Genomic DNA, 25127 nt, shown 5'->3' with positions numbered 1-25127 from the left:
TATTATTCATGTTATCTTTCCCACTAGTTCAGAGAAATCTTATGTTTTAGTATTAATGAATGGAATAATATATAGTTATTTCATTACATCTTTGATGTTTTTTTACAGATTAAGATTTTCTTCTTTGATTCTTTGTCAATACAGTAATAAGTATAATTAGTACTAATTACTTATGATTTTAAGAAAAAGAAAGATTACTAATGCAAAAGTTTAATGTAACATAGTTTCAACTTTGGTCCCTAGATCACCAAGTGATTCACTTCCATCATAATTATATCCACTAGCAAAATAGTACATGCATATCACTATATAGTACTACAGCAGCGATGGTTGCATAAGTGGTTATGGAGCAGAATAAGAAGTGTGTAGCATTAGCCACTTGAGTAGTTGGACAGACCAGGTTTTGTGGAGATCTGATTGGTTCAGTTTCATGTGACTTGTGACTCTTGTTTTGGCCAACGTGAGCAGTTTACATATGTCAGTGTACTTAATTACAATTGTATGTATATTTTAAAAATAAATTTGTTAACCAAAACAAAGTTTGTTTTGGTTTCTTTTTGTTTTATTAGATTTATACAGGTCGTAAACAAAGCGCATCATTAATGACTGCATTTAAATACAACTAATGTTAGGACTTGAATGAAAGTATCAAGATCAACTCTGTTAGGACTTGAATGAAAGTATCAAGATCAACTCTGTTAGGACTATAAAGAAAGTATCAAGATAAACTCTAATGTTAGGACTTGAATGAAAGTATCAAGATAAACTCTAATGTTAGGACTTGAATGAAAGTATCAAGATAAGTTCTAATGTTAGGACTAGAATAAAAGTATAAGTATCCTTATACAGAAAATATGCCGGAACAGGTTTCTTTTTCTCAGCCTTATTCGAAAGACTACTCTAGCACAGGTTAAGTATTATTTAATTGAACTTTGCTATTGCCAAAAACATGAACAAATGGAGCAATAATTGTATCACTATCTCAAGGCGTGGCAGTTTATATTCCTATCAAATCTTCTTTATAACCGCGAATGAGTCGCTCATTGTTTTTTTAACTAATTTTTTTTTGTTTCAAAGTGAAAGTCCAATGATTACTCCGTAGTAAAATCATATTGCGCTTTGGTTTAAATAGTATTTTTACAAAGCTTATATCAACTGAACTCTATCTGTCCGTCCCTGGTAAAAAGATTGTACAGTCTCCCAAATCCGATCTCCAATCAAGTGGATATTTAGCACACATATCTGGCAACACAAGAATCCATTTTTTTTAAAAAATAAAAAAAAATAACTGTTAAATTGTTTTGCTCGGTATCGAACAAAAAGAAAGAACTCAAACTTGACTTGTATGGTGGTAAATATCTATATATATTGTTGTAACCCTGCCTTGCACCACTGCATGTGGTGCGTACAAGTGCACTATTGAACCAGAACAGAAAGGCGCTAGGATAGAGGAAAGAATAGTGTATCAAGTGATTAGGGAGAGTTTGAACTAAGGAGCCGTCTTTTGTGCTGCCTGAAGGATGTAGAAGGGACCTGGAGCGAAGCGGGGAAGGCTGTCGTTGGTCCGTATTCAGGTTTGGTGGAGAAAAATACACTTATTTATTTACTGTAGAACTTCGTTGAGTTGTATGCCTTGGATTTACAATAATTGGTGTCGAATTGGGATTGGGCGACTCAACGGAGGTAGGATTTTATGTCTTGATGACATCTGTGAAACGGATTAAATTTTTAAGAAAAGCCAAGTGTAGGAGAGGGGTTTAAACTCAAAACCCCCAATTGGCTTGGCTACGATCAAATAATTTTAGTGTGTAATTTGCTTTTTTTATTTTAAAAAGGTATTTTCTTAGCATCAAACCCCGCTGAAAGGAGGTTTAAACTCAAAACCCTTTTGGCAACTCTCATAGCATTTTTAATGGGTAATTTACTTTTTTTTATATTGAAGAGTTATTTTTGTAGCTTCAAACTCCACTGGAGGGGAGTTTAAACTCAAAACCCCTTTGACTACACTCAAAGAATTTTGAGTGTATAATTTGCTTTGTTGTTAATATTAAAGAGGTATTTTTTACCTTCAAACCCCGCTGAAAGGGGTTTAAACTTAAAACTGAGTCAAAACCAATTAGCTAAGCTCATAACATTTTAAGTGCATAATTTACTTTTTTTCATATTGAAGAAGCATTTTTAGCTTCAAAGCCCGCTGAATGGGGGTTTAAACTCAAACGTGAGTCGAAACCCATTTACCTACGCTCATAAAATTTTGAATGCGTAATTTGCTTTTTTTTTTTTTTATTCAAGAGGTATTTTTTAGCTTCAAGCCCTACTGAAGAGGGGGGGGGGGTTAAACTCAAAACCCTTTGGCTACGCTCATAGAATTTTGAGTGTGTAATTTGCTTTTTTTATTTTGAATAGGCGGTTATAAAATCAAAATCTTCCTTAACTGTGCTCTTGGAATTTGGGAATAGTCGTTTGCTTTTTTTTTTGTTTGTTTTGTTTTGTTATTAGAAGAGAGGGATTTAACTGCAAAAAAACCTGGTAGGGGGTTTTAAACTCAAAAACCCGCTGGTAGGGGGTTTTAAACTCAAAACCCCCAGGTAGGGGTTTTAAACTCAAAATCCCCTGATAGGGGGTTTAAACTCAAACCCCCCTGGTAGGGGGTTTTAAACTCAGAACCCCCTGGTAGGGGTTTTAAACTCAAAATCCCTTGGCTGCGCTGGGCCAAGTAATGGTATAGTATTAAAACGTCACCCAAAATAAACAAAATCAAAGCATAAAATCAATTACTAAATTCCGATCCCCCCCTATGGGAAGAATTTCATTTCGGAGGGGGGGGGGCGTTTGAACCCCCCCCCCTGGCTACGCCCATGATGGTATGTTACATAAAACATAACAAATACATTTAAAATTTAATATTGTTTAGTGCCAACACCATTGGCCACGGTCATATATTTCTTTTACAAAGCTAATATCAACTCACTCTGTCCGTCTGTTAAAAAGTGTCTACACATGATTTCTCCCTCACCTAATATCAGATCAAGCTGGAATTTTGCACAATTATTTCTTTTACCTGACAACACAAGAATAGTTTTTAAAAATTAACCATTTAGTGATCTTTAGTTTTCAAAGTTTAGAAAAAATGCAGATTGATTTCTCGGATTTTCTTTAGAATGGGTTATTAATCACATAACTATATATTCACGCTAACATATGAAACAAAACCATTTCTTGTTAGTTTCCATTGAGATAATGTTTCAAAAATCCTAGATTGAAATAAATCATGTCTCTTGATTTAAATCATCTTATGTACATTTAAATACATTGATTACCTAGATGTTTCTAGATTGTGTATCTAAAAATGTAAAATAATAATTATAAGACGAGAGTAGGCCTACTCTTATTTTTCATGTTCAATTACTAGATCAAGATCTAACAAGGTTACAAAGAGAGTTTGTGTTACACAAACTCAGAGGCGGCCCCCGTCGAAGTCGGATCCCTGTCGGATCTGCATATTCGCAAATAATATTCAAGAGATGATTTAATTTTGATGTAAAATGTTTTACTTCCTAGTCCAAACCTCCCGCAGGACGACGGGGGATGGGAGCGGGCAGGGTTTGAACCCTGGACCATCCATAAATCTGAACGACAGTCCAGCGCGCAAACCGCACGACCAGGCAGCCATCCGATGGTCAAAAGTAATAATGTTTCAAAGATTCATTTGCCGTAAATTTAAATTTAAATTAAATAAAAAATAGTAGATTAGTTTTAGTGTATTAAAACATTACAATATTGATCAAAACGTTTGGAAATGAAAATCTACACTTTTTTTTTACACTTTAAGTTTAGAAATTGAAATTCTACATCTTGATCTAGTCTATTTTAGTCTAAACTAGATCTAGAAATTCTAGATATAGACTCTAAAATAATTTTAATTAGAATATAAATCCAGATCTAGATATATAGTAATAAAAATCTAGATCTAGTTTAAAAAATCTAGATTAGATCTAAATCAAGATATCATTCCTTTTTAAAACGCGAGTCACATAACGAGGCTAAATAAACATTACTATACCGAGTTCTTTTTTCATTTCATTTGAAGAATTAATTCCATATAACGTCAGAGGAAAAAAAAAACACTACGTCACACGGCCTAGCTAGACTAAAAATCGCCTTCATCATTACGAGCCATTTATCGAGTGTTCATAGACATTGGTTTCACCGAGTGCGTTCTTTTAGCATTTCTTTTAAAGAATTCATTCCATATGACGTCAAAGGAGAAAAAAACACTACGTCACACGGCTTAGTTAGACTAAAATATGTTTTCATTAATACAAGCAATTTTTCGAGTGTTCATAGACATTGGTGCACCGAGTGCGTTCTTTTAACATTACATTTAAAGAGTCCATTCATATGACGTCAAAGAAAAAAAATTCCATTACCTCACAATAGGCTAGTACCGGTACCATAAAAAAAATGTCTTTATTTACACGAGATATTTAACGAGGGTTCATAGACATTGGTGCACTGAGTTATAATAGAATTTATTTAAAAAGGATCAAAGCCGCATTGTTTTTGCGTTTTGTCTGTCAGTCGGTCTGTCCGTCATCTTGATATAAAAAAAAACAACAACTAAAAGTTATTAAAAATTGATTAACCTTTATTCTACGTTTCAAAACATCGCAATAATTTTTAGGTATGAACACAATTGAAAAGTTTATATAATAGATTGTTCCGGATGTTTGTATAAATAGTAAAAGAAAAAGAGAATTTCAGATAATTGAAATACCGTTGATTAAATTTTTTGGATGGTCTCGTATAAAAATTAGATGTACTACAGCCATGTGGAGAGATTTTCATACCTTACTTTGGTGTTTGGATTCTGTTTTCCTTAAAAATCGGAACATAATATTAACGATAATTAGATTTTTTAATGTTTTAGGTAGAAAGTTAAATGTACTGTAAGAGAGTAGTGAGTTAAAAATTTTTCATAAAAATCCGTAAAAACATTATTTCTTAAATGAGAAGATTATTTGTTTATTAATTAGAAGAGGGAGTTCAAACAATTATTTGGCGTTAGTAGATTTTTAAATAAATTCGGAAATTTCTGGCGACGATTTGTAATAAACAAAATCCGGAACTCTCTTTATCGATTACAAAACTTCTATGTTATGTTTTAGCAAGAAAATTAAATGTCTAAAAAGTAATTTTCAGTAATCAATTCTAGTAAATTACTTTTTTTTAAAGCCCTGAACAACCTATTGTCGATATTTTTAAAATTTGTTTAAAATATAGATGAAAATACGGAACAATTTGATATTGATAACCAAATTATAGTGACGCATTGTCAAATAATATAAGTGTAATATTAGTAAATTATGCGATTTCAAACAATCATTTGGCATAATTCATGTTTTATAAAACAATATCCGGAACATTTTTACAATTAATGAAATATAAGTCAGTATAGAGATTTTGATTTAGCATTAATATGCTATTTACATAAAAAACGGAACTACATATTATTGATAATGTGTTTTTGCAACGTTTAAGTATGGAAATTGAATGTAATATAAATTAGAAGAGCAAACAAACATTGTTGGGGTTGATTAGTTTTGCACAAAAAAAATCCGGAACAATCAATTTTTAGATACTTCAAACTATTGAGATGTTACGGGAGGAACATTAAAGTGTAAATCAGATTTTCAATAGCTTTTAGAGTTCTAGTTCTTTTAATCTAATCGTGACGGACAGACCGACCAACAGACAAAACGCACAAAAATAATCTTCTTTTATTTGGATGGGGGCACTAAACAAAAAATAAATAAAATCTGATTTTTTAAAAAAGTTTAAGGAATTGTTTTAGCACCTGGTCATGTAGCGACGTTACGCTACTGCACGAAAATCGCTGCATAAAAAGTCCATTTAAAAAAATGTGAGTGATATTTACATACACAATGCATTATTAGCCTTTATAAACAAACAGAAATGTTTTCTTTTAATTTTAGCAGCTATTTGACCAGAAAAAAACATCTTGTGATACTGAAAATACACAAAAATTGTCCATCTTTGTTAGCATATTGTAACATTGCCTCCCTTACATTTACGTAATTGTTTTAGAATTGGTGTATTTTTATGAAAAAATCGCTTGCATAATTAATTGTATAAATTAAACGGTTTGCTTTTAGAAAACCAAAAGTAGCCGTTGCACCTAAACTTTTCAAGCCGCATTTAATGATGAAATAATATTTTTCATATCTCTTCTAGTTTGCGAGATCTTAGTGTGACAGACGGACAGACGGACAGACGGACATTTTGCACAAACCTAATAGCGCTAAAAATTAAATTATATGTGACATTTGTTAGGGTTTTAAAAAACTTGACTTCTTATAATTACTTTAGAAAACATCGCCTTGTTTTAACTTTTTAAAAGAATTTCACATTGTTTTGTAGTTTTAAAACATCTCCATGTCCAGAATAGATGCAATATATATATATATATTTAAATATGTGTCTATTATTTTGGATAAATAATATTGTAGATTGTTTCGAATTATTTTTTTTATTCTTGCAAACTTTCCACACAAAAAAAATGTTGAAATTCGCTTTCTTAGCCGTTCGCGTATGCCAGTTATAAAAAAAAATATTCTATCTTAACGTTGTTATTGTCCAGGGTAGAAGGACTTAAAAACTGCCCCATCCTAGGCAAGAAGTAAACTGCCTCGTTAAAGGTAATTCGATAAACGGCCTCGTCTTGGGTACTATGACGAAGAATGGCCCATTCTTATCAAGTTAATACTATCAATAATTGGCCCCGTCTTGGGAATCTAAAATGTCTGGATTGTTTAACAATGAGAATCGTTATGATTATGAGGATTATGTTAATGAACAAATTATCGTCTTTATGAACCAATGTGTGTTTATTCTGAGAGCTCGATCTAACACTATTATTTTTTCAAAGTCTGTTTATTGTACTTTTTGTATAATTTTAGAACTAATGATCGCATTAGAATTTTAAAGCCTTCAGTGACAGTATTAGTTTTAACTTATTAGAAAGCTAACACAAGTATACTAAAGTTTACAGCAGTGGCGTAGCAAGGTACTTGTCTGCCCGGGTTCAAGTATATTGTAATAACTTAAGTGAGGCAACTCAACGAGGACATAGTCATTTATTTACATGGAGACATGACAAACACAAAGGGGCATCTGCCTTGAGTACAACAACTCCATATTGGCTGTCTACTTGGGCGGAAATCGTTTTGTCTCCTAATGTCAACATCCGACTTGTTTAGTCACAGACAGTGCGCACCCTCTTTCTGCACTATCCTGAAGTCATAACAATATGATTGTGAACCCCACCCCATTATATTGAGTAAAACAAAAACAAATCTTGCCATCAAGTAAGCATCATTACATAAAAAAAAATCATTCTTTTCTAGGTACTACTTTCTAGAAGTAATGGAGTCTTTCCATTCAATTCACTTCTTAGACGCTTACTTAGACTTAGCTCCTACCGAGCCGTTCGACGCAGAAATGAGTCTTAAGCAGAAATTGGTCTCGATGGTAATCATCGCGTTTCCATTCATTTTTTATTTCGCTTTTCTCTCTCTCTCTCTCTCTTTCTCTCTCGCTCTCTCTCTCTTTGTTAGCTCTATAATAACACTAAGTAAAGATATAAAGATTCCCTCTTCGTCATGGGCTCGGGTACATTGAACACCATGGATGCTACGCCCCTGGTTTACAGAGAAAAATCGATAAGATTATTAGAAATATGTTGTACTTTTTAACACTTAATTATCACGGTCTCTGACCCTACCAAATATTAGTACGACTACTTACAGTTGAAACTTTTTAAATTCATTGTTTGTTTGTTTTTATATCAGCTGTTACCTCTTAAAACGACCTTTTGAAAAGTGTGGACTCGTAAGATGAAATCAGCCAGCCCTAAGATTAGTAAACTTTTTTGTTAGTTCATAGTTGTGTTCAAAGAAACCAAGTTCCAATGTTTATGCTCACCGACTTGCTTTCATGGACTTTCATTAACTCTTTCTCTCCGTAATTATTTTTCCACGTTTCAACGGAATTCTTTATTTTGTTCTTTACTTTTTCATTTCCCTATTAGGATTAAGCTTTAATAACTATGCCGTATGTAATCAGAAAATGTATTATTTGGTCTAGAATTAAAGGAAAATCCATGCTCTTTTTATAAAACACAAAGTACAGTTTATAAAATTCAACATTAATTTTTATTTAATGAGGTCAACTCAACGATGGTATCGTCAATTATTAGAGAAAGAGTTAACGTACTGCTAGCATTAACATCAACATTGATCAACACGACCTACTGAAAGTTCCAAGTTTGCGCTCCAAATACTTGGGTCTTATGAAAGTCAACCATTTATTTTTGTACATTAAATATGCACACTTTTTCACACCCAAAAACATTAGGCTTACTTTTTAGAATACATTTCAAAGTATTGTAATAACTGAAAGGGGGGGGGGGGCAACTCAACGAGACATAGATGTTTATTTACATGGAGACATGACAAATACATAGGACATCTGCCTTGATCACAGCATCTTTATATCGGTTCTAGACTTGAGCGGAAATCGTTCTCTCTCTCTATCATGTCAACATCCTTTCTAGTCTAGTCACTAATAGTGCGCACCTTCTGCACTAGCTTGGATGGCTCTGCGCATGGCAGGGTTATAACATTGCCCCCCTTCTTAACACTTTTCGTTCCGAAAAGAAACAGTGCAGTGCAAGTTTGACAGTTCAGGTGGAGGTCGATCGGTGGGAGTCACAGACGGCAGGAAGCGTGTTCCCCACGAAACCATCTGCACTGTTTTCCTCCGGTGCCGCTTTCTCTTTCTCCAGTTGACCAGGCTGTTGCTGAGAAGAATACGTGGTCGTTTGACACACAAAGAGATAGTTTTCTTCAGCAGAGCCGTTGATCGGACACGCTGGTTTACCAGACCTTCCCGACAGACGCCTCTCAAGGGAAGTTCAGGTTCACATGTAGCCACGTTGCAAACAAAGTCCACTGCACAGCAGTCATCATCAGCTTACAGTCTCACGTCCAGGAGATAAGTCTCTTCGAGTTCAAGTGGAAGATGTCTTCCTCTTGACAACTCAGATTTAGAGTGGGTTGACTGACATTCATCTATGCCAATGTCAATGATGAGGGCAGAAGTACACATGCCCTGTTGGTAGTTTTCTTGGCATCAAGATTCCTTGTGTCATAAGCCGCACGTACAGTTCATGCTAAAGTTCTGGATGCAGTTGTCGAATTTCCCTCGTGAACACCGACAGATAGGCAGAGGTCTTTAAGGTCCACAGCAACAGGCATGGACGCTGACCCAACGTTGTCTTGATCTGTCCGGCTCATTGAGGTACTGGTAACAGGTACAACAGGAACAAACGCTTCAGGCACATAACAGACTTCAGTTTCTTCATTTGTCTCTTTCCGTTCGATTCGGTACATCCCGTTGAGATCGTCGTAGCAATCGTTGTCAAGCTTCTCGTATTGAAAATCACAACCAAAAGACTTGCCCACAACACAGACACAGACGGCGCTCCAATCCCCAGCGTCTCCGTTACCACTGCTTGTGCAACTTCTTCACCAACGAGTCTACAGGCAACTGCTCCTTCACCAAATAGTCTTTTCCTCCTTTCGCTAGAGACACCATTTTATCAAATTGATCTGTTTGTCCTTCCACTTGCAATACACTTTCTACTACCTTGTTGCCCATTCTGTTAATTTGTTCATGCATTGCATCAATATCTTCCTGTATCTTGCCAATGAGCTCAACAATCTCCGGCTCAATTTCAAATACGTAGGTCTCCGGATCTTCGTTTTCGTCGATCAGGGCTTGCCGGAGACGAGCTGTTAGCGCCTCCTTGGTATCACTAAGCTTCAGGCGTCTGTAACGAAGATTCTGCCTTAGGTCTTTAATCGAGAGTTGGTCTAGATGCTTCAAAGATGCCATTGTGATCGAATCCTACCTCCTCTCGTTGAGTCGCCTATAATCCCACTTCGACACCAATGTAGCAACTGAAGGGAGGCAACTCAAAGAGTCATAGATGTTTATTTACATGAAGACATGACAAACACATAGGACATCTGCCTTGAGCACAGCATCTTTATATCAGCTCTAGATCTAGACTTGAGCGGAAATCGTTCTCTCTCTCTCTCTCTCTCTCTCTCTCTCTCTCTCTCTCTTGTCAACATGCTTCTTAGTCTAGTCACTAATAGTGCGCACCTTCTGCACTATATCTTGGATGGTGGTGTGCATGGTGGGGTTATAACAGTATTATGTAGCTGCTATAAGGTTAGGGTTAGTGGTAAAGCGCTTGGCTTCCGAATCGAGGGTTCTTGGGTTTGAATCTCGATATAGACGCAGATATTTTTATTTTCGGGAGTCCACCTAACCCTAATGGGTATTAGACATTAGTTGGGGTTGGTTGGTTGATCGTTTTACTGGCCACATGACACCTCGTTAGACCTAGGCCATAGAAATAGATGACATTCGCATCATCTGCCCAATAGATGGCAGGGTCTTAAAGGGGAACTTTATTTTACTTTTATGTAGCTGTCATGCCCCAGTTTAATGATCGTATATCGAAGCGTACATAGAAGAAAATTGTCAAACTGCTTTTTTTAATTTGAGGCGTTTCAGGGGCTTTTGACAATGCAAGATAGATTCATCTCATTTGTCATCTGCTAGTAGATTGGCACCTGAGCATTGTTTTAGCACGCACTTGTATGTTTCAGAAATGGCATGTCAAACAGATGTACCGAACGTGACCTCTAAAATTATGTTTCCAAAACATGAACTATTATTTCCCGCAAAAGAAATTGCACAATGCATATGACATCGTTCTAAAATAATTATAATTGACCTTATGCTAATTTAATACAATTTTAACCAGTAACATTACACAGCTAAGGGCAAGGACACTTTCTCTCTCTCTCTCTCTCTCTCTCTTTCTCTCTCTCTCTCTCAACCACTCAACCCCACACACTGTACTATTTTGAACTCGATTTCCATCCTCTATTTCTACTGCCCCCGCCCTATTTATACACTTCTGAAATCTGTATAAAAAGACTTTACAATCGGCTGTTGTTTTGAAGTACTTTCACTTCTTGAGTCCACTTGACATTTAGTGTATCTAGAAGACAGTAAAATTACCCAGAAGCACTCAAACATTATTTCCTAACCTTCTTAGATTGCGTAAGTTTATTATTATTATTCTTATTCTTAATACCAATATTATTATTGTTTCATATATTTACTCCATATTTCTACTAGTAATCTTATAAATAGATGTACTCATTGTGTTTTGGTTGTTTTTTAAACCGTTCGAAATTTCCTAATCGTTGTAGCTTCTTTTTTTGGGGGTGGTTAAATTCTATTTTGTAAGATTAGAATTTTCCCTATAACGAATCAGTTCAGTAACTAAAATAACTTATGTCATTGTTTTAAAGTTACTATAAGGGAATTAAAACTAACTCTGATAGGTCTCCCTTCTTTGTGAGTGTAATTTGTAGTCCTAAGTCAAGCAGAGTGCGATTCTGTGCCAGACTGCCAGGGAATAGGTCGCATATAGATGTCTCTCTTCAAGGATGTCGAGTCTTCATGGTGTCAAGGAGGAGGGAGGGTTTTAGGAGCAGGGAATTAGACAACGATCTGATTTTGGATTTTTTTTCCGGGGGGGGGGGGGGTTCGGTCCCCACCCGCCACATCTATATAGGTTATTCCTGGAGTTAGTGAGAAAATTGTAGACTCCCCGCCATTGCCAGTATTGGGTCTGGGGGGACGATGTGAGCTTCCCCATCGCGGTGCGAAGCCCCGCCGCCTAGCTCTATTTCCGGTATTGAAAGCCAACAAAATGCATATTCTGAGGTATCTACAGTGCATTATCTTGCTATTAAAAAATTTTATTTCAAAAACATAATGTGCTTTTCCTACTGACTTAGATCCTTCCGCGCCGATCGGAAAGCTGTTTTCACAAAAATCTGTCACTGGCAATGTCTGAAGCCTCTTCCCATCTGCTCTGAGGACCTCCATGAAAGTGTGGCGTGAAGTTGTACTACGATGTCCCTGTTTGCGCTTTCCTCGTAATGGCCTCCGTGTCATCGCAGCTCTTGGTATGCGTAATTCATATTGTCGGAGAACATGTCCCGCAAACCTCATGCGACGCTCTGTCACAACCTTACTAAGGGATCGACTTCAGTTCGGCAAAGGATTTCTTTGATTGAGACCAGATCTCTATAAACGACTCCTAAAATCCGTCTTAGCCATCTTTATTTAGCGACATTTAGTCTCTTTTAATTTCTGTGGATGACTATTCACTGCACTTTATTAATGGAGCCCAACCACTGGTAGAAATTTGTAACCTCTTTTGGCTACGCTCTTGGAATTAAGTGACTGTAGTTTGTTTTAGATGTAATATCGAAGAGGGAAATTTTATCGTCAAAATTATGTTAGGGGGTTTTAAACTAAAAAAATCACTGGAGTTTTTTAAAACTGTTAATTAATTATTGGCATTTAATTATTTTGTTTGATATCAAAATAAGGGGAATACATGCTACTTAATGAGAGATGTTGATGATTTTTTCCCCTTGTTAAGTTTTGACACTTTTTTCTCCCATTGTCAATGACAATACTCGAATCAATAAAAAAATATAAAAAAAAAATCAACGCTTTTTGATTAAAGGGAGCAAAATCATGCCATCTTGAGATGAATGACAGTAATTAGCGGTTCTCTTTTTACTTTTTTTTTCTTTTGCATTACACTCTAATCCAAAGCCTGCTGGGCTAGGACATAACCCCAAAAATTAGGATATGTCCTTCTTTTACCGGACTTCTACAGGTCTTTACAAAGACTTCACAAAATTTTAGGAGTTATCAATTGAATAAGAAGATAACTTTTAAGTTTCACTCGAAGCTCAAATCATATTTAGAATATGTTGTAATTATTGTTATTATGAATGTTATTATCATTTGCATTAAAGGAAACATCACAGAGAGTCTCCAAGGTGAGAAACAACACAATGCTTTCCTTCATTGGACTCAGTAGCTATGATTATAAGGTGGAAATAAAAACTGGCGACAGGATCGGTGCTGGAACAGACGCCAATGTCTGGATCAAATTGTACGACGACATCGGCAGATCAACGCCCGCGATGAGATTAGAGCAGGTTTTCAAAAACACATTTGAGCAATGCTCCACAGACCATTTTGAGATCTCCGCCTCCAAGACTAAAAACTTGAAAAAGGATGGCCCAGTGGCAAGGATTGAGTTCTGGAGAGACAACTGCGGCCCGAGCAGCGATTGGTACGTGGACATAATCTACGTCACCAACAAGGTCACCAAAAGTAAGTTCGTGTTCCCGGTGTACCGCTGGGTCAAGGCCAACTACCATTACAAGCTCAAACACCTGAATACGTCACTGCCTCAATATGAAGACGAAGATTTGAAAGAGCACAGAAAAATGTTCCTTGATGATAAACGAAAGTCTTATAGGCTAGATCAGAAGTTTCCCAAAGAGTTTCCTAATGGTCCAGTCCAGGTGAGACTATCTAGCTATATAAATAGATATCTACAGCAATGGCCGACAGTAAGCGAGGGTAGGCGGGGTCCCAGGGCCTCCACAATAGAGACAAAATGCAAATGTTGAATGGTCAGTAACTTTACTGTTTTTGGTAACATATTTTATTTTTCTTAATTCTACCAACAAGACTTTTCAATCTTACAGTTGGCAACACTGTCGTGGCTAATAAGTGTCCGTGTATAGTGTCGTCCGTGTATAGTGTGCGTGTATAGTGTCCGTGTATAGTGTCCGTATATAGCGTCCGTGTATAGTGTGCGTGCATAGTGTCCGTGTATAGTGTCTCCGTGTACTCTTGTAATATACTCCGGATTTACTATATTGCGTAATTCTAAATATTTACATTTTTTTGTTACTAAAATATGCATATTAAATAATTGTATTTATTTAAACGACGCTTCGTTATATTTAATCTACAACGCCTACAACTAATATGGCATGCTTTCATACATTAGTATTTTTAATATTAAGTTGGTAAAATAAATTTAAAATTAAATACGGCCCTGCACATAGATATGAAGTATTTGTTAATATTACACCTGACCGTTAATGAACCACATTTAAATATTGTGTTAATCTCGTTTAACAGAAAACCAATGCTATGAAATGAAGAGTTTCAATATAATCTTTCATATTAACGCGTTTTCATGTATGTTAATTTGTAAGCTCTCTATTTTTGGTTATTTACACATTTCTTTAAACGTACTTAAGTCTCTCAATAAGTTCAGTCCTAAGCATGCGTTTCTGTTTGATGGTCAAACAATAGTAACTGTAACTGGCAATCTGATGTTTAGTTCCAAACCATCTTGATAAACAACAACTGTTTTTATTAATGTTACTCTTAATTACTAAGTCATATTAACCTACATTGAGCACATATCAGCATCAGCATATATATATATATATATATATATATATATATATATATATATATATATATATATTGATATAAATAGATAGATAGATAGATAGATAGATAGATAGATAGATATAGATATGATTTTGACCCTTATTTAAATTAGATAGATAGAGATATATCTAGTTATTAAGTTATTAAGACATTATTTCGTCTCCAAGGTAAACACTTTGCCTGATGATGAAAAGTTCTCATTCAATGACAAGGTAAGTTACCAAAATAAAATTTAAATCTTCACATCATTGAAAGTTTTGAACATTCAACGCTAAAATTATTTCAGTCCAACACCTAACCTCTATGGCTTTGCCAGCATACAGTGCGCGGGAGAGCGTGGGAGATTAATAGAGACTAATTGGTTACATGGAAGGGTATGACATTACTTTACTGTTGCTTTGAACTTATTGACCAGTCATCTTATTTAGTTTTTGTCTCGGCTACTTCTCTAACTTTTAATGCCAGAACTTTTAAAAACGCTTTGAGTTTTTGGGCTGTAAACGTAACAGACAGATGGACAGTTGGACAGCACAAAACCAATATCGGCTCGGGAGGGGAGGACGTTCAAAAGTATTCTCAAAGCTTAGATGTATACCCTTTCAAACGATTCAATTCGAAAAAAATATTTCCTGGAAGTTGGCAATACTGAAGAACAAAGATGTTATACCTGGACCGCCATACAAGAAGATTACCGTACACTTCTTAAACGAAATGTAGATAGCCTTTTAAATTTGAGTTTTTTGTTTTTTTTTAAGTTTTAAAAAAAAATGTCTTATAATGCTCAATGTTCTGAAATGTTCAAACAGTTTAGCATGGGATCGTTGACTGTACAGTTGAAGGTCTCCAGTAAGATCATCAGTTTCACTAGGACTGAATGGAAGAGCCTGGCAGACATCTTGACAGTGTACGTGCCTCCCCACTTCCCTAAGCCTGAGGTAACTAGTTCTGTAGTTTTGTTTCGCTTCAAGCTAGGCGCCTTTCAACAAATACATGCATGTGTAAAGTAAGTACCTGATACTTGGGCCTTTGGAAATAGTTGGTATATCATCATCATCTGTCCCTTGACTTTCGTCGTGGGGTGGGGGGGGGGGGTGCTGTGACAGTTTGCGTAACAAAATTCCTCCATTTTACCGTGACCTCCGTGACCCCATATCGAAGGTGCCGATTTCACCTGGTCAGCAGCTGTTCTTAGTTGGATATCAAGAGAGAGAGGCCAGTCCACAGACGTCTTGATCCTTTTCACGTTACCTAGTAACGCTGATACTTAAAGATTTAACATTTACCTTTAAACTTATAAGCGCTCAAAATTTTGTTTCGTCATTTACAGCCTATACAAAATATTTTTTTTTTATTTACAGAATCAATTTTTAGCGGCCCCCGAAAGGGGAAAAGACGCTTTTAGTTTTGTTTGGAATGTCTGTCCGTCCATCCGTCCCGTTACGTTCTCATAAACTAGAAAAGATAGTGAAAATCCGACATCATAATATTTTAGACCATTCGAAATTCTGATGCAACGGATACTTTTTTCTTTTCTAAAAGCGAAAAAGCTAATTTTTTAAATCACTTATGCAAGTAGTTTTTTCATAAAAAATACACCACTTTTACAACTATTCACTATTAATAGTAACAAACACGGGAGGCTATTTAGTAAAAAGATACAGGTAACAGTTTGTCATATTTAGAACACATTTATGGAAATGGTTTTAGATTTTTTGTCAAAAACATTTTTTTTACATTTGCATTGTTAAGTTATATAAGTTCTGTCATATTACCTTTTTTTTTTAAGAAAAAAAAATCTATTTGGTATAAATATAAGTTAGACATAATTTAAAACAACAATTAATAAGTAGTTTTTCATATTATCGTGTGAACTGCAGTGCTGTACCATGACTATAGAACACTTGACTAAAGAAAAAAATATTTATTTTTTTACGAAAATGTTTTTTTCTTGAGGATTTGAATAAGAGATTACCCTTTACAAAATAATTAGATCAATTAGATATTTATTATAAGACATCAGTTAGGCTAGGTTCACATCTAACTTCACATTCACTTTCACCTATCCATTGGTCTGCTGGACCGCTGGGGCACCACACAAGATCTGTCAAACTTCTTTCTCCATTGTTCTCTGTCATTTGTCTGTGATAGAATTTCATTCTGATGTTCTTTCTGAAATATTGAAACCTGCCTTTTTACCTGTCTGGGTGGACCTTTTCGGGGGCCGATTTTGAGTTTGTGTTTCCACACAAACTGTCTTTGTAATCTTGTTTTGATAGTGTTCAAGAAGAATGAATGTTACGTCAGTGATGAATCAATCAGGGGTTTTATTTTTACTTATATTTGTAATATATGTTTATATAATGTGTATATATGTTTATATAATGTCATCTCTTCTTGTTAATTTAAACTAGTTCAATGCAAATGGACAACGCATTTCTTTTTCCCTCAGTTTTGTGTAAACTCGTCTAAAAGTATTTGATCCTTTTCGCGTGAGCTAGATAGCACCAAATCACTTTTTAATTGACTCCCAGCCTGATTCTTGTCAACAGAGTCATGTACTTGTAACTAAAAGTACTTTTAAAGTTGAAACGCGGTGGCTGATTGAATAAGCTCTTGGCTTCTCAACCTGGGGTCCTGGGTTCGAATCTCGGTGAAGACTGGGTTGGGTACCAGACTTTATTTGGGGAAAGTAAAGGCAGTTGGTCGTTGTGCTGGCCACATGAAACTCTGCTCGTTAAGGGTTGGCCAAAGAAACAGATGACCTTAACATCATCTGCCCTATAGATCGCAAGGTCTGAAAGGTGAACTTTACTTTAAATAAAGTTTATAGTTTAGAGAAGTTTAGAGTCTTGTTTCATTCTCGAGAAATCATAAGACTTTGTATTCATCTAGTTTAATTAACTTTAATGAGCTAACTAAAAACAACAAGCAATAGAAGAAAAGTTTTTTGAAATTCTATTTCTGCTTTAAGAAGTTGACGTGGATCATTTCTTTTCTATTCTTGGTTTTTTTCTTCCAATGTTTCTTTATTGCAAGGAGTATTCGGAAGTATTCCTACTAAAGTCTTGTGACTTACAAGTGACAAAAAATGTTTGACGTCATTCAAAAAAATATTGTTGATTAAAAAAGAAGTACCTAAGCCAAGTCTATATTTAAAGATGATTAAATTAATTCCAAAAAAATTATAAAAGTAAACCAACAGTTCTCACTGTGCTGCCGACTAGCTAGAATTTTTTTTCCTAAAGATATACATAGCTGTAAAATATTTTGGAAAATCATCATTTTGGAAATACATTATTTGTCTTCCAATTCCCTTCCACCCATGAACAGAGTGAAAGCCAATGGGGGAAATGGAAAAGAAAACGCGTTTCTAAACAGAGTAGAATTTTTATAATGTTTACCGTACAACGTTGAAATGTTGATAGTTTTATTGTTGAGTACAAAAAATGTTCAATGAATGATTAGAGTGCTTTACCTACTAAAAAAAACAACAACAACTTGATTTTTAAAAATAAGTACTTAGTGGATATACTATGCCGCAGCTGTGACTGCTTCATCTCATTTGACTAAAGCAATTAACAAGTGAAGAACCTACGCTGTTCCCCAATCTTTGATGCTATTTAGGTTAGCGTGAGAGAATCAATTTGATGGTTATGACTGTGTGACATATTTGTATAAACTAGCTTGACTTGCTACGAAATACGATTATTGTAAAGCTTATGTAAATGTAGGAAATGATGCGACAAATGTATTTCAAAATGTTACACTATGGAAATTATAAAGAAGATAAAATGGTTTGGGGGGGGGGGGGGGTCATAAAACACTTTTTTAAAATCCAACAACGCAAATTTTACCAGCTTTAAACAAAAGACTTAAAACAATAACTCTGAATTATGTGGGGGTTTTTTGTGTGCATGTTTTTTTACATTGTCTCTATTCAACTCGTAACTTCATGGAAACTTCTGGTCTGGTGGCCTCAGCTTGGCGCCCCCGTGGAAACGTCCTCCCAGGGAAGCGGAAAGGCTAGGAACGATAGCAAACAGGAACTCCACTTGGCTACCACAGTTAAGCTCTAGCGAGTGTACCTTCACGCGGTGGGGATGTGAGAAAAGCTTGCTAGCTATGGAAAAAAGCACTGTTCCCCAGCGAGATCCATACGGGCGATGATACCCCTCCCCCAACGGAACGTTAGGTACATTATAGGAGTATCAAGTGTCCCCTCGTGGGCACGGCCTCGGGGGGACCCATTGCGTTGGCTTAAGATACCGTGACGCATGAACCAATGGATGTGATGAAATGATCACCTAGTGAATGGAGGCCTCCAGACAGAAGAGTTGGGGAAGAACCAATCCTTCAATATCCATTCCCGGGTCAAAGGTTTATTAAATGGATTCATTTTATCCTGAAACTTTTGGACATCTCAACGGGTGGGTGGAACCTTGGTTGGACACGCATCTCGATTTTTGAAGAAATTTGTTGGGAAAGGAATCACTAGTTTGTTGGCCACACTGTGAAAACTCTAGTTAGACCGTTCTTATTTTTTCAAAGTAAAAAAGAAATAAATTTAAATTTAGCTAGAGAACTAGAATTAAATGTTAACGGACTATGCGTCTTTATGAGTTCCTTGCTGGTTCCAGGTTCCATGAAGTTCTGACTTGAATAGAAGTACTGTGAAAAGAATATTACGTGTAAATTTGTAATGTATAAAGATTTCATCCTGCAAATTTAAACAACTGTATAGAAAAATTCAGTATACATTGCTAGACACCTTGTTTATAGTATTAGTTATTTAGCGACGCACCATAGAAGACGTATATTGAAAGGGACTAGTGACGTTTGGGATATTTTGGGTTAGAGACTGGAAATCAGTTAGCGATAGAATCCTCTAGGGTAAAGACGTGTTTATTTTCACAGAGACTTTTACTGTGGCCTTTTATTTAAATAAATATATTATGAATTGTTTATCAGTGTCGACCACATCTCTTTACTCGTTAAATCGATCGTCTTGTTTATTCTGTATTGTTAATCAACCACACAGGGGCGTAACTAGGGATTTGGGGGCCCGGGGGGATTGACCTCTTTGGGGGCCCCTTACATTTTGACATTCGACATATGACATGGGATAATGTACGCAAAAATATATACGCCCCAAATCCAATTGGTTCAGTATATCAGTAAACTTAACAAAAAGTAATCAAGACTCTTTTAATGAATAATACCTTTATTTATTAGTTAAAAATGCACAAGTGACAAATCTAAATTGATATCGCTTCACGTCATGCATTCTGGTGCAGCAAAGACATCTATAACATCAACTACAACGATACTTTCTAGTATTTGTGACTTCACTGACATTAAAGCCATGATAAGCCTTTCTTGCGTCATTGTGCTCCTGAGATAGTTTTTGATGAACTTAAGCTTTGAGAATGATCTCTCACATGACGTAATGGAAGTGGCCTGAGTTAGCAGTATTCGGAGGAGGTTGCAAAGTTTGAGCACACGTAATTACCATATGAAGCCTGTTTCCTCAATATGTCTATTGGTGATTGTATTACTGGTTTGTTGATGAAAAGTGCTCGTGCATCAATGACATCATTGAAAAAGCGATTTGCTATTTATTTCATCATACAAACAGGAAAAGTAGCACAGTTTGTCATAAGCGGGTCTTCATCTAACAGGTGTCTTGGTTCAAGAAGAAACCCAAGGGTATCCATTTTCTTTCCAACCTTTGAAATCTGCTCTTCATCTCCATATGAAATCTGTCCAGCACTTCTGTTGCAACACGTTTGAATTGCAGTTCTATTGACAGTCCTACATTAGAACTCAACTTCCCATCAAGTCTTTTCTTTCTTCTGGTTGTTTCGATTACAGGGAATCCATAGCATTCACTACCTTCTTTTGCTTTTTCGATGGATTGGTTTTTTGTCAGTTTCTCATCATTTTGCAGAAAGCATGAAAGGATACTAATTTCTTTAGCAGCTTCCCGTATACGCAGTCCAGACTTTTGTAGTTTCTTCTGAACTATATTAATTGGGCGCAAGAGCTTTGACCAGAATTCAAGAATACCCAAAAAAATCTTAATTTTCCACTGCATGAAGAAGATTCTGTGCTAATATTATATGGTATTACGTCATTGTTGGTTGTTTATGTTTTGTGCGCAAGAAAAAGGATTCAGAGAATACAAAAGTGGGAAAGATCCATATCTCGTTATGCTCGAGTATAGAAATACTCCGATAAACGGACTGCCGTATTCACCATCACAACTGCTGACGAGTAGAAGACTCAGGGAATCATTCCAACTGATCCCAAACTATTGAAACCATCGGTAGCTGAAAATGCAGAGACATTACTCAACGAACGACAGATGAAAAGCAACGTGAAATACAATGCAAAAGCAAGACTACCTAAAGATTATTCTCTCGGAGAGTTCGTCTAGGTCAAACATGGCAGAAAGCAGTTATCATAAAAAAAAACATTCAGCACCCAGATCTTACATCATAAAGACAAACGGAAAAACAATCAGAAGAAATCAACGCTTTTTGAATAAGAGTTTCGATGAAGACATCTGTGAGTACTATGATACCGAGGAGACAATGAACTGCAAAAGTTGAAACAAACGAAACAGACAGTTATAGACCAACGTCTAGAGAACTTGTTGTGCCAGTCAAGACAACCAGAAGTGGACGAATTGTTAAAGTTCCTAGTAGACAGGGCCGGCCTTAGGCCACTGCAGCCTATGCGGTGGCAGTGGGCCCCGCGCTTTCATAGGACCCGCGCTAATTCTAAGTGTACATTATTAAATTAAACCATTATAATGTATATAATATAACAGGGTTTTCGCGAACTCCTGATTTTTCAGGGCCTCCAGGAAATCTCATGAAAGTCAAAATATACGATAAAGTCCTGAACTTTTTTTTGAATTTATTCAAATCTCCTGAAGAATAGACGAAATTGACATTTTGGGGTGCCAATAAATAAAAAGTGGCATTGCGAGCTTTCATTTGATAAAAATTTATTGCAAAGACGAAAGTAGGCCTATTTTCTAATTCAAAAAAATAATTTTGACATTATGCTCATCCCTACCCAGACTAGGCCGCGCGCGATCCGTTTTGCATAGGGCCCCGCAAATGCTAGGGCGGCCCTGCTAGTAGATATCACTTTTAAGAACTTTAAAAGGAAGGGTGTGATAATAAATTCCAAAGGAATGATGTGCTAATATTATATGATATTACGTCATTGTTTGTTGTTTATGTTTTGTGCGAAAGCAAAAGGATTAGATGGAAATAAAAATAGAGTTTCCATTGGATTGAGGAAAGATGAATAGAGGGGTAATAACTCGAGTGTGAAGTTTAATTCTGAAATTATAGACCCCACACCCGAATAATGGACTATTCTAGCATTATTAAGAATAACTTTTGGATCTGTTATACTCGATTCTGTAAATGTTGATTCCAGGTTAATTAGTGTAGCCATAAAATACTCGACATTTAGATCTATTATTAGTAAAGGTAACAAGATACCTGGAATTCGCTGTATATCATGCAGTTTTATTCGTGGCAACAAAGTTTAAAATGTAAAACTAACTTTAAAAAAAACTTTGATCTCTGTGGGAAAAAATATTTTTAAAATGTCAACAAAGTCAACGTACTGATAGACCTAGATCTAGGTTTAGCCTTTGTGATAAATTTAATCCATAAATGTTGAAAAAAAAAAGACACCCGTTGACACTATTTGTCAATCAAATATATTAATTTATGTATTTACAATAAATTTCGGACACCCATTTGGGGGCCCCCCCTCCTAGGGGGCCCGGGGGGATTTTAAAATTCTCCCCCCCATCCCCCCCCCCTTAGTTACGCCACTGCAACCACACTGAATACACCCGAACAATGAAACTCAAACGCTTGCAGAGTAATTAATTGAAATTCAAGTCATCTAGAGTTGACCTCAAGACAGCCTGAACAAGTACATCACAACATACATTCTTCTTCTTCTTGAAACCTTTAGGTAGAGTTGAGCCTTCAGCTCTTGGAACTCTAAGCCAGCAAAAGTGAACAAGAGCTCCCTCTCACTGTTTTGTCTGTCGGGTGGGTCAGACTCGCGGCAAGAGGCCTCATACACTAAGACCCCAGCCATTTTCTATACCAGGCTAACCGTGCGAGACACGCCATTTATGTAACGGCCCCTTGATGAACAGCGCCTGGTTTGTGACAAGGTTGTGGGAGCTTTTTTACAACTTCGAACAGTACAATGAGGATGCTCTCGCACCCCCTTAGGCACCCCCACGGGAGTTATGTTTTGCTACCCTTTAGCCTAATCGTTTCCTCCTACGATCGTTTCCACCCGGGCGCCACTATGGAGCATGGTAGCATGCCCGGGATATACAAATAAAAAGTAAACCCTCCAGAGTCAAAGCCAAATACGGAACATTTGATCCCCGAGACCCTCATTTACATTAGCTGGGTATGTATGTCTATTGGGTACTTAGAAAAAGAGTTCTTTGATTTCTATTTAGCTCGATGACACAATTGACGAATAAGTGTAAAGAAGTTCCTTTGGGAACTTAATGCATCAACTCTTTCGCAGTACTAGGTCTATTTCATTAAAAATAAGTTAATTAAACTTAGCGGTTAACGAGTGAGACGAAGTCAACGGCTTGGTTTGAAACCTGATCATCTTATTCAGATTGTTCATTCATCTTTCAAAACGTTCTGTATCTAGTTGTTCAGTTTTTGTTACGAAACATTTCCTTTCATATTGTCTAGAGATCTTCACTTTGGATGGACGATGCTTACTTTGGATTCCAACGACTAGCCAGTGTGAATCACTCCGTTATTAAATTGGTTACCGCTATTCCTAACAAGTGAGTCAAAAGTGAGATCATATTGTTGTACTTGTTATTGAAAAATAAACGTATGTAATTTGTACATTTTAGTTTTAATCCAATTAATACTCTCTACTAATAACGTGGCAATGGCTGAATGAAGCAATACAATTTTATTTTCTTTATTTCCTAAATTATCAATTTTAATTAATCAACTTTTAGAGCTGTTGAAAATGTTTCCAAAATATTAACTAACATACAATCAAGCCTTTTTCTCAAATCAGATCTTTTCAAAACTATTTTAGTTTACAATTTTACCATGGCGATTTATTTCTGCATAAAAAATAGATTCCCAGTGACAGAAGAACATTTGAAGCCTTTTCTTGGAGGTCTAAGTATAAAGGAAGCCATTCAACAGAAACGATTATTTATTTGTGATTTAGAAATTCTGGACGGCCTTCCGGTGAAACAAAATATGACGGTAAGAAATTACTTTAAAAAAATATTTCCCAAACCTACACAGTATCTTCTTCTAATACTACAATGAAGTTTCTATTGTTTCAGAGCACATGCCCAATAGTTTATACTGCTGTTTATAGTCTTCATAATAAATATAAATAGTATATCTGCATAAAGGTCAAAAAGATCAAATCAGGTACAAAGTTGACCTATCAACTCATTTCTCATATAGAGAATGGTGAGAAGCAGCTCCAACATTCTTCTCAAGATTCTTTACAACAATTCCTAAATAAATATCAAAAGGCGACACGAGGACATTTACAGCAAGTTTCAGAAGCGTATTTAACTCTCGCATCGTCAATGAGCTGCTCTATGCGGAAGCTTTTGCCCCTCTGGCACACACCTAACAGGAACGTCAATGAATTCGCTGAGGCTGGTGCCTTGTTTGGTCTGAGGCTGGTGCTTTGTTTGGTCTGAGGCTGGTGCCTTTCTTGGTCCGAGGCTGGTGCCTTGCTTGGTATGAGGCTGGTGCCTTGTTTGGTCTGAGGCTGGTGCCTTGCTTGGTATGAGGCTGGTGCCTTTCTTGGTCTGAGGCTGGTGCCTTGCTTGGTATGAGGCTGGTGCCTTTCTTGGTATGAGGTTGGTGCCTTGTTTGGCCTGAGGCTGGTGCCTTGCTTAGTATGAAGCTGGTGCCTTGCTTGGTCTGAGGCTGGTACCTTGCTTGATATGAGTCTGGTGCCTTGTTTGGTCTGAGGCTGGTGCCTTGCTTGGTATGAGGCCGGTGCCTTGCTTGGTCTGAGGCTGGTGCCTTGCTTGGTATGAGGCTGGTGCCTTGTTTGGTCTGAGGCTGGTGCCTTGCTTGAGAAGTCCCCAAACGAAACTAACTCAGCTCCACAAATTAATGTGTACATTAATTACCTAAGTCGAGTGAGAGGGACCTTGATCCCTTTACATAAAACCTAGAAAAAATGCCCTCAAAAGAAAACTCTTGACACATCCTTGGTTACACGAGACAAAAAGTGCCCTAAATCATACTGCCATTATCTCGGTTAAATGAATTGTATGCTAAAGTAAAAACTAGAATATTGCTTCATTGAAAACACTTGAGTTTTCCTGCTTTTGTCTTTATTTTCAGCTTTGTGCACCAATCGCACTATTCTTCGGGGATATTTCTGGCCAACTAAGACCTGTGGCCATACAGCTCTTCCAAAAGCCAGGATCCAATAATCCAGTAAGACTTTCGTACATAACTACGGTTGAATTTATTGAATATAATATATATATAAATACATGTAACATTTTAAAGTTATGTGAGCTTTTTTCTTGTGTC

General features: G+C 36.3%; 1 protein-coding gene across 3 annotated transcripts in view; it reads left to right on the top strand.

The window, feature by feature from the left end:
* The first annotated feature begins 1424 nt into the window (after positions 1 to 1424).
* The window catches only part of LOC106067963 (allene oxide synthase-lipoxygenase protein-like), a 38361-nt gene continuing 14658 nt past the window's right edge, over positions 1425 to 25127 (top strand). For 2 of the 3 annotated variants that reach the window (XM_056038570.1, XM_056038572.1), the window contains exons 1-7: positions 11087 to 11223; positions 13008 to 13565; positions 14682 to 14726; positions 15321 to 15449; positions 23280 to 23377; positions 23687 to 23819; positions 24933 to 25028. In XM_056038570.1, the coding sequence (XP_055894545.1) occupies positions 13047 to 13565; positions 14682 to 14726; positions 15321 to 15449; positions 23280 to 23377; positions 23687 to 23819; positions 24933 to 25028 (1020 nt within the window). In that variant the 5' untranslated portion in view covers positions 11087 to 11223; positions 13008 to 13046. Of the gene's footprint in view, positions 1575 to 11086; positions 11224 to 13007; positions 13566 to 14681; positions 14727 to 15320; positions 15450 to 23279; positions 23378 to 23686; positions 23820 to 24932; positions 25029 to 25127 lie in introns of those variants that run through there. The other variant, XM_056038571.1, reaches the window with a different exon arrangement.

This window comes from Biomphalaria glabrata, chromosome 8 (assembly GCF_947242115.1).
Source record: "Biomphalaria glabrata chromosome 8, xgBioGlab47.1, whole genome shotgun sequence".
Lineage (NCBI taxonomy): Eukaryota > Metazoa > Mollusca > Gastropoda > Planorbidae > Biomphalaria > Biomphalaria glabrata.
This window is presented reverse-complemented; position numbering and strand designations above follow the sequence as displayed.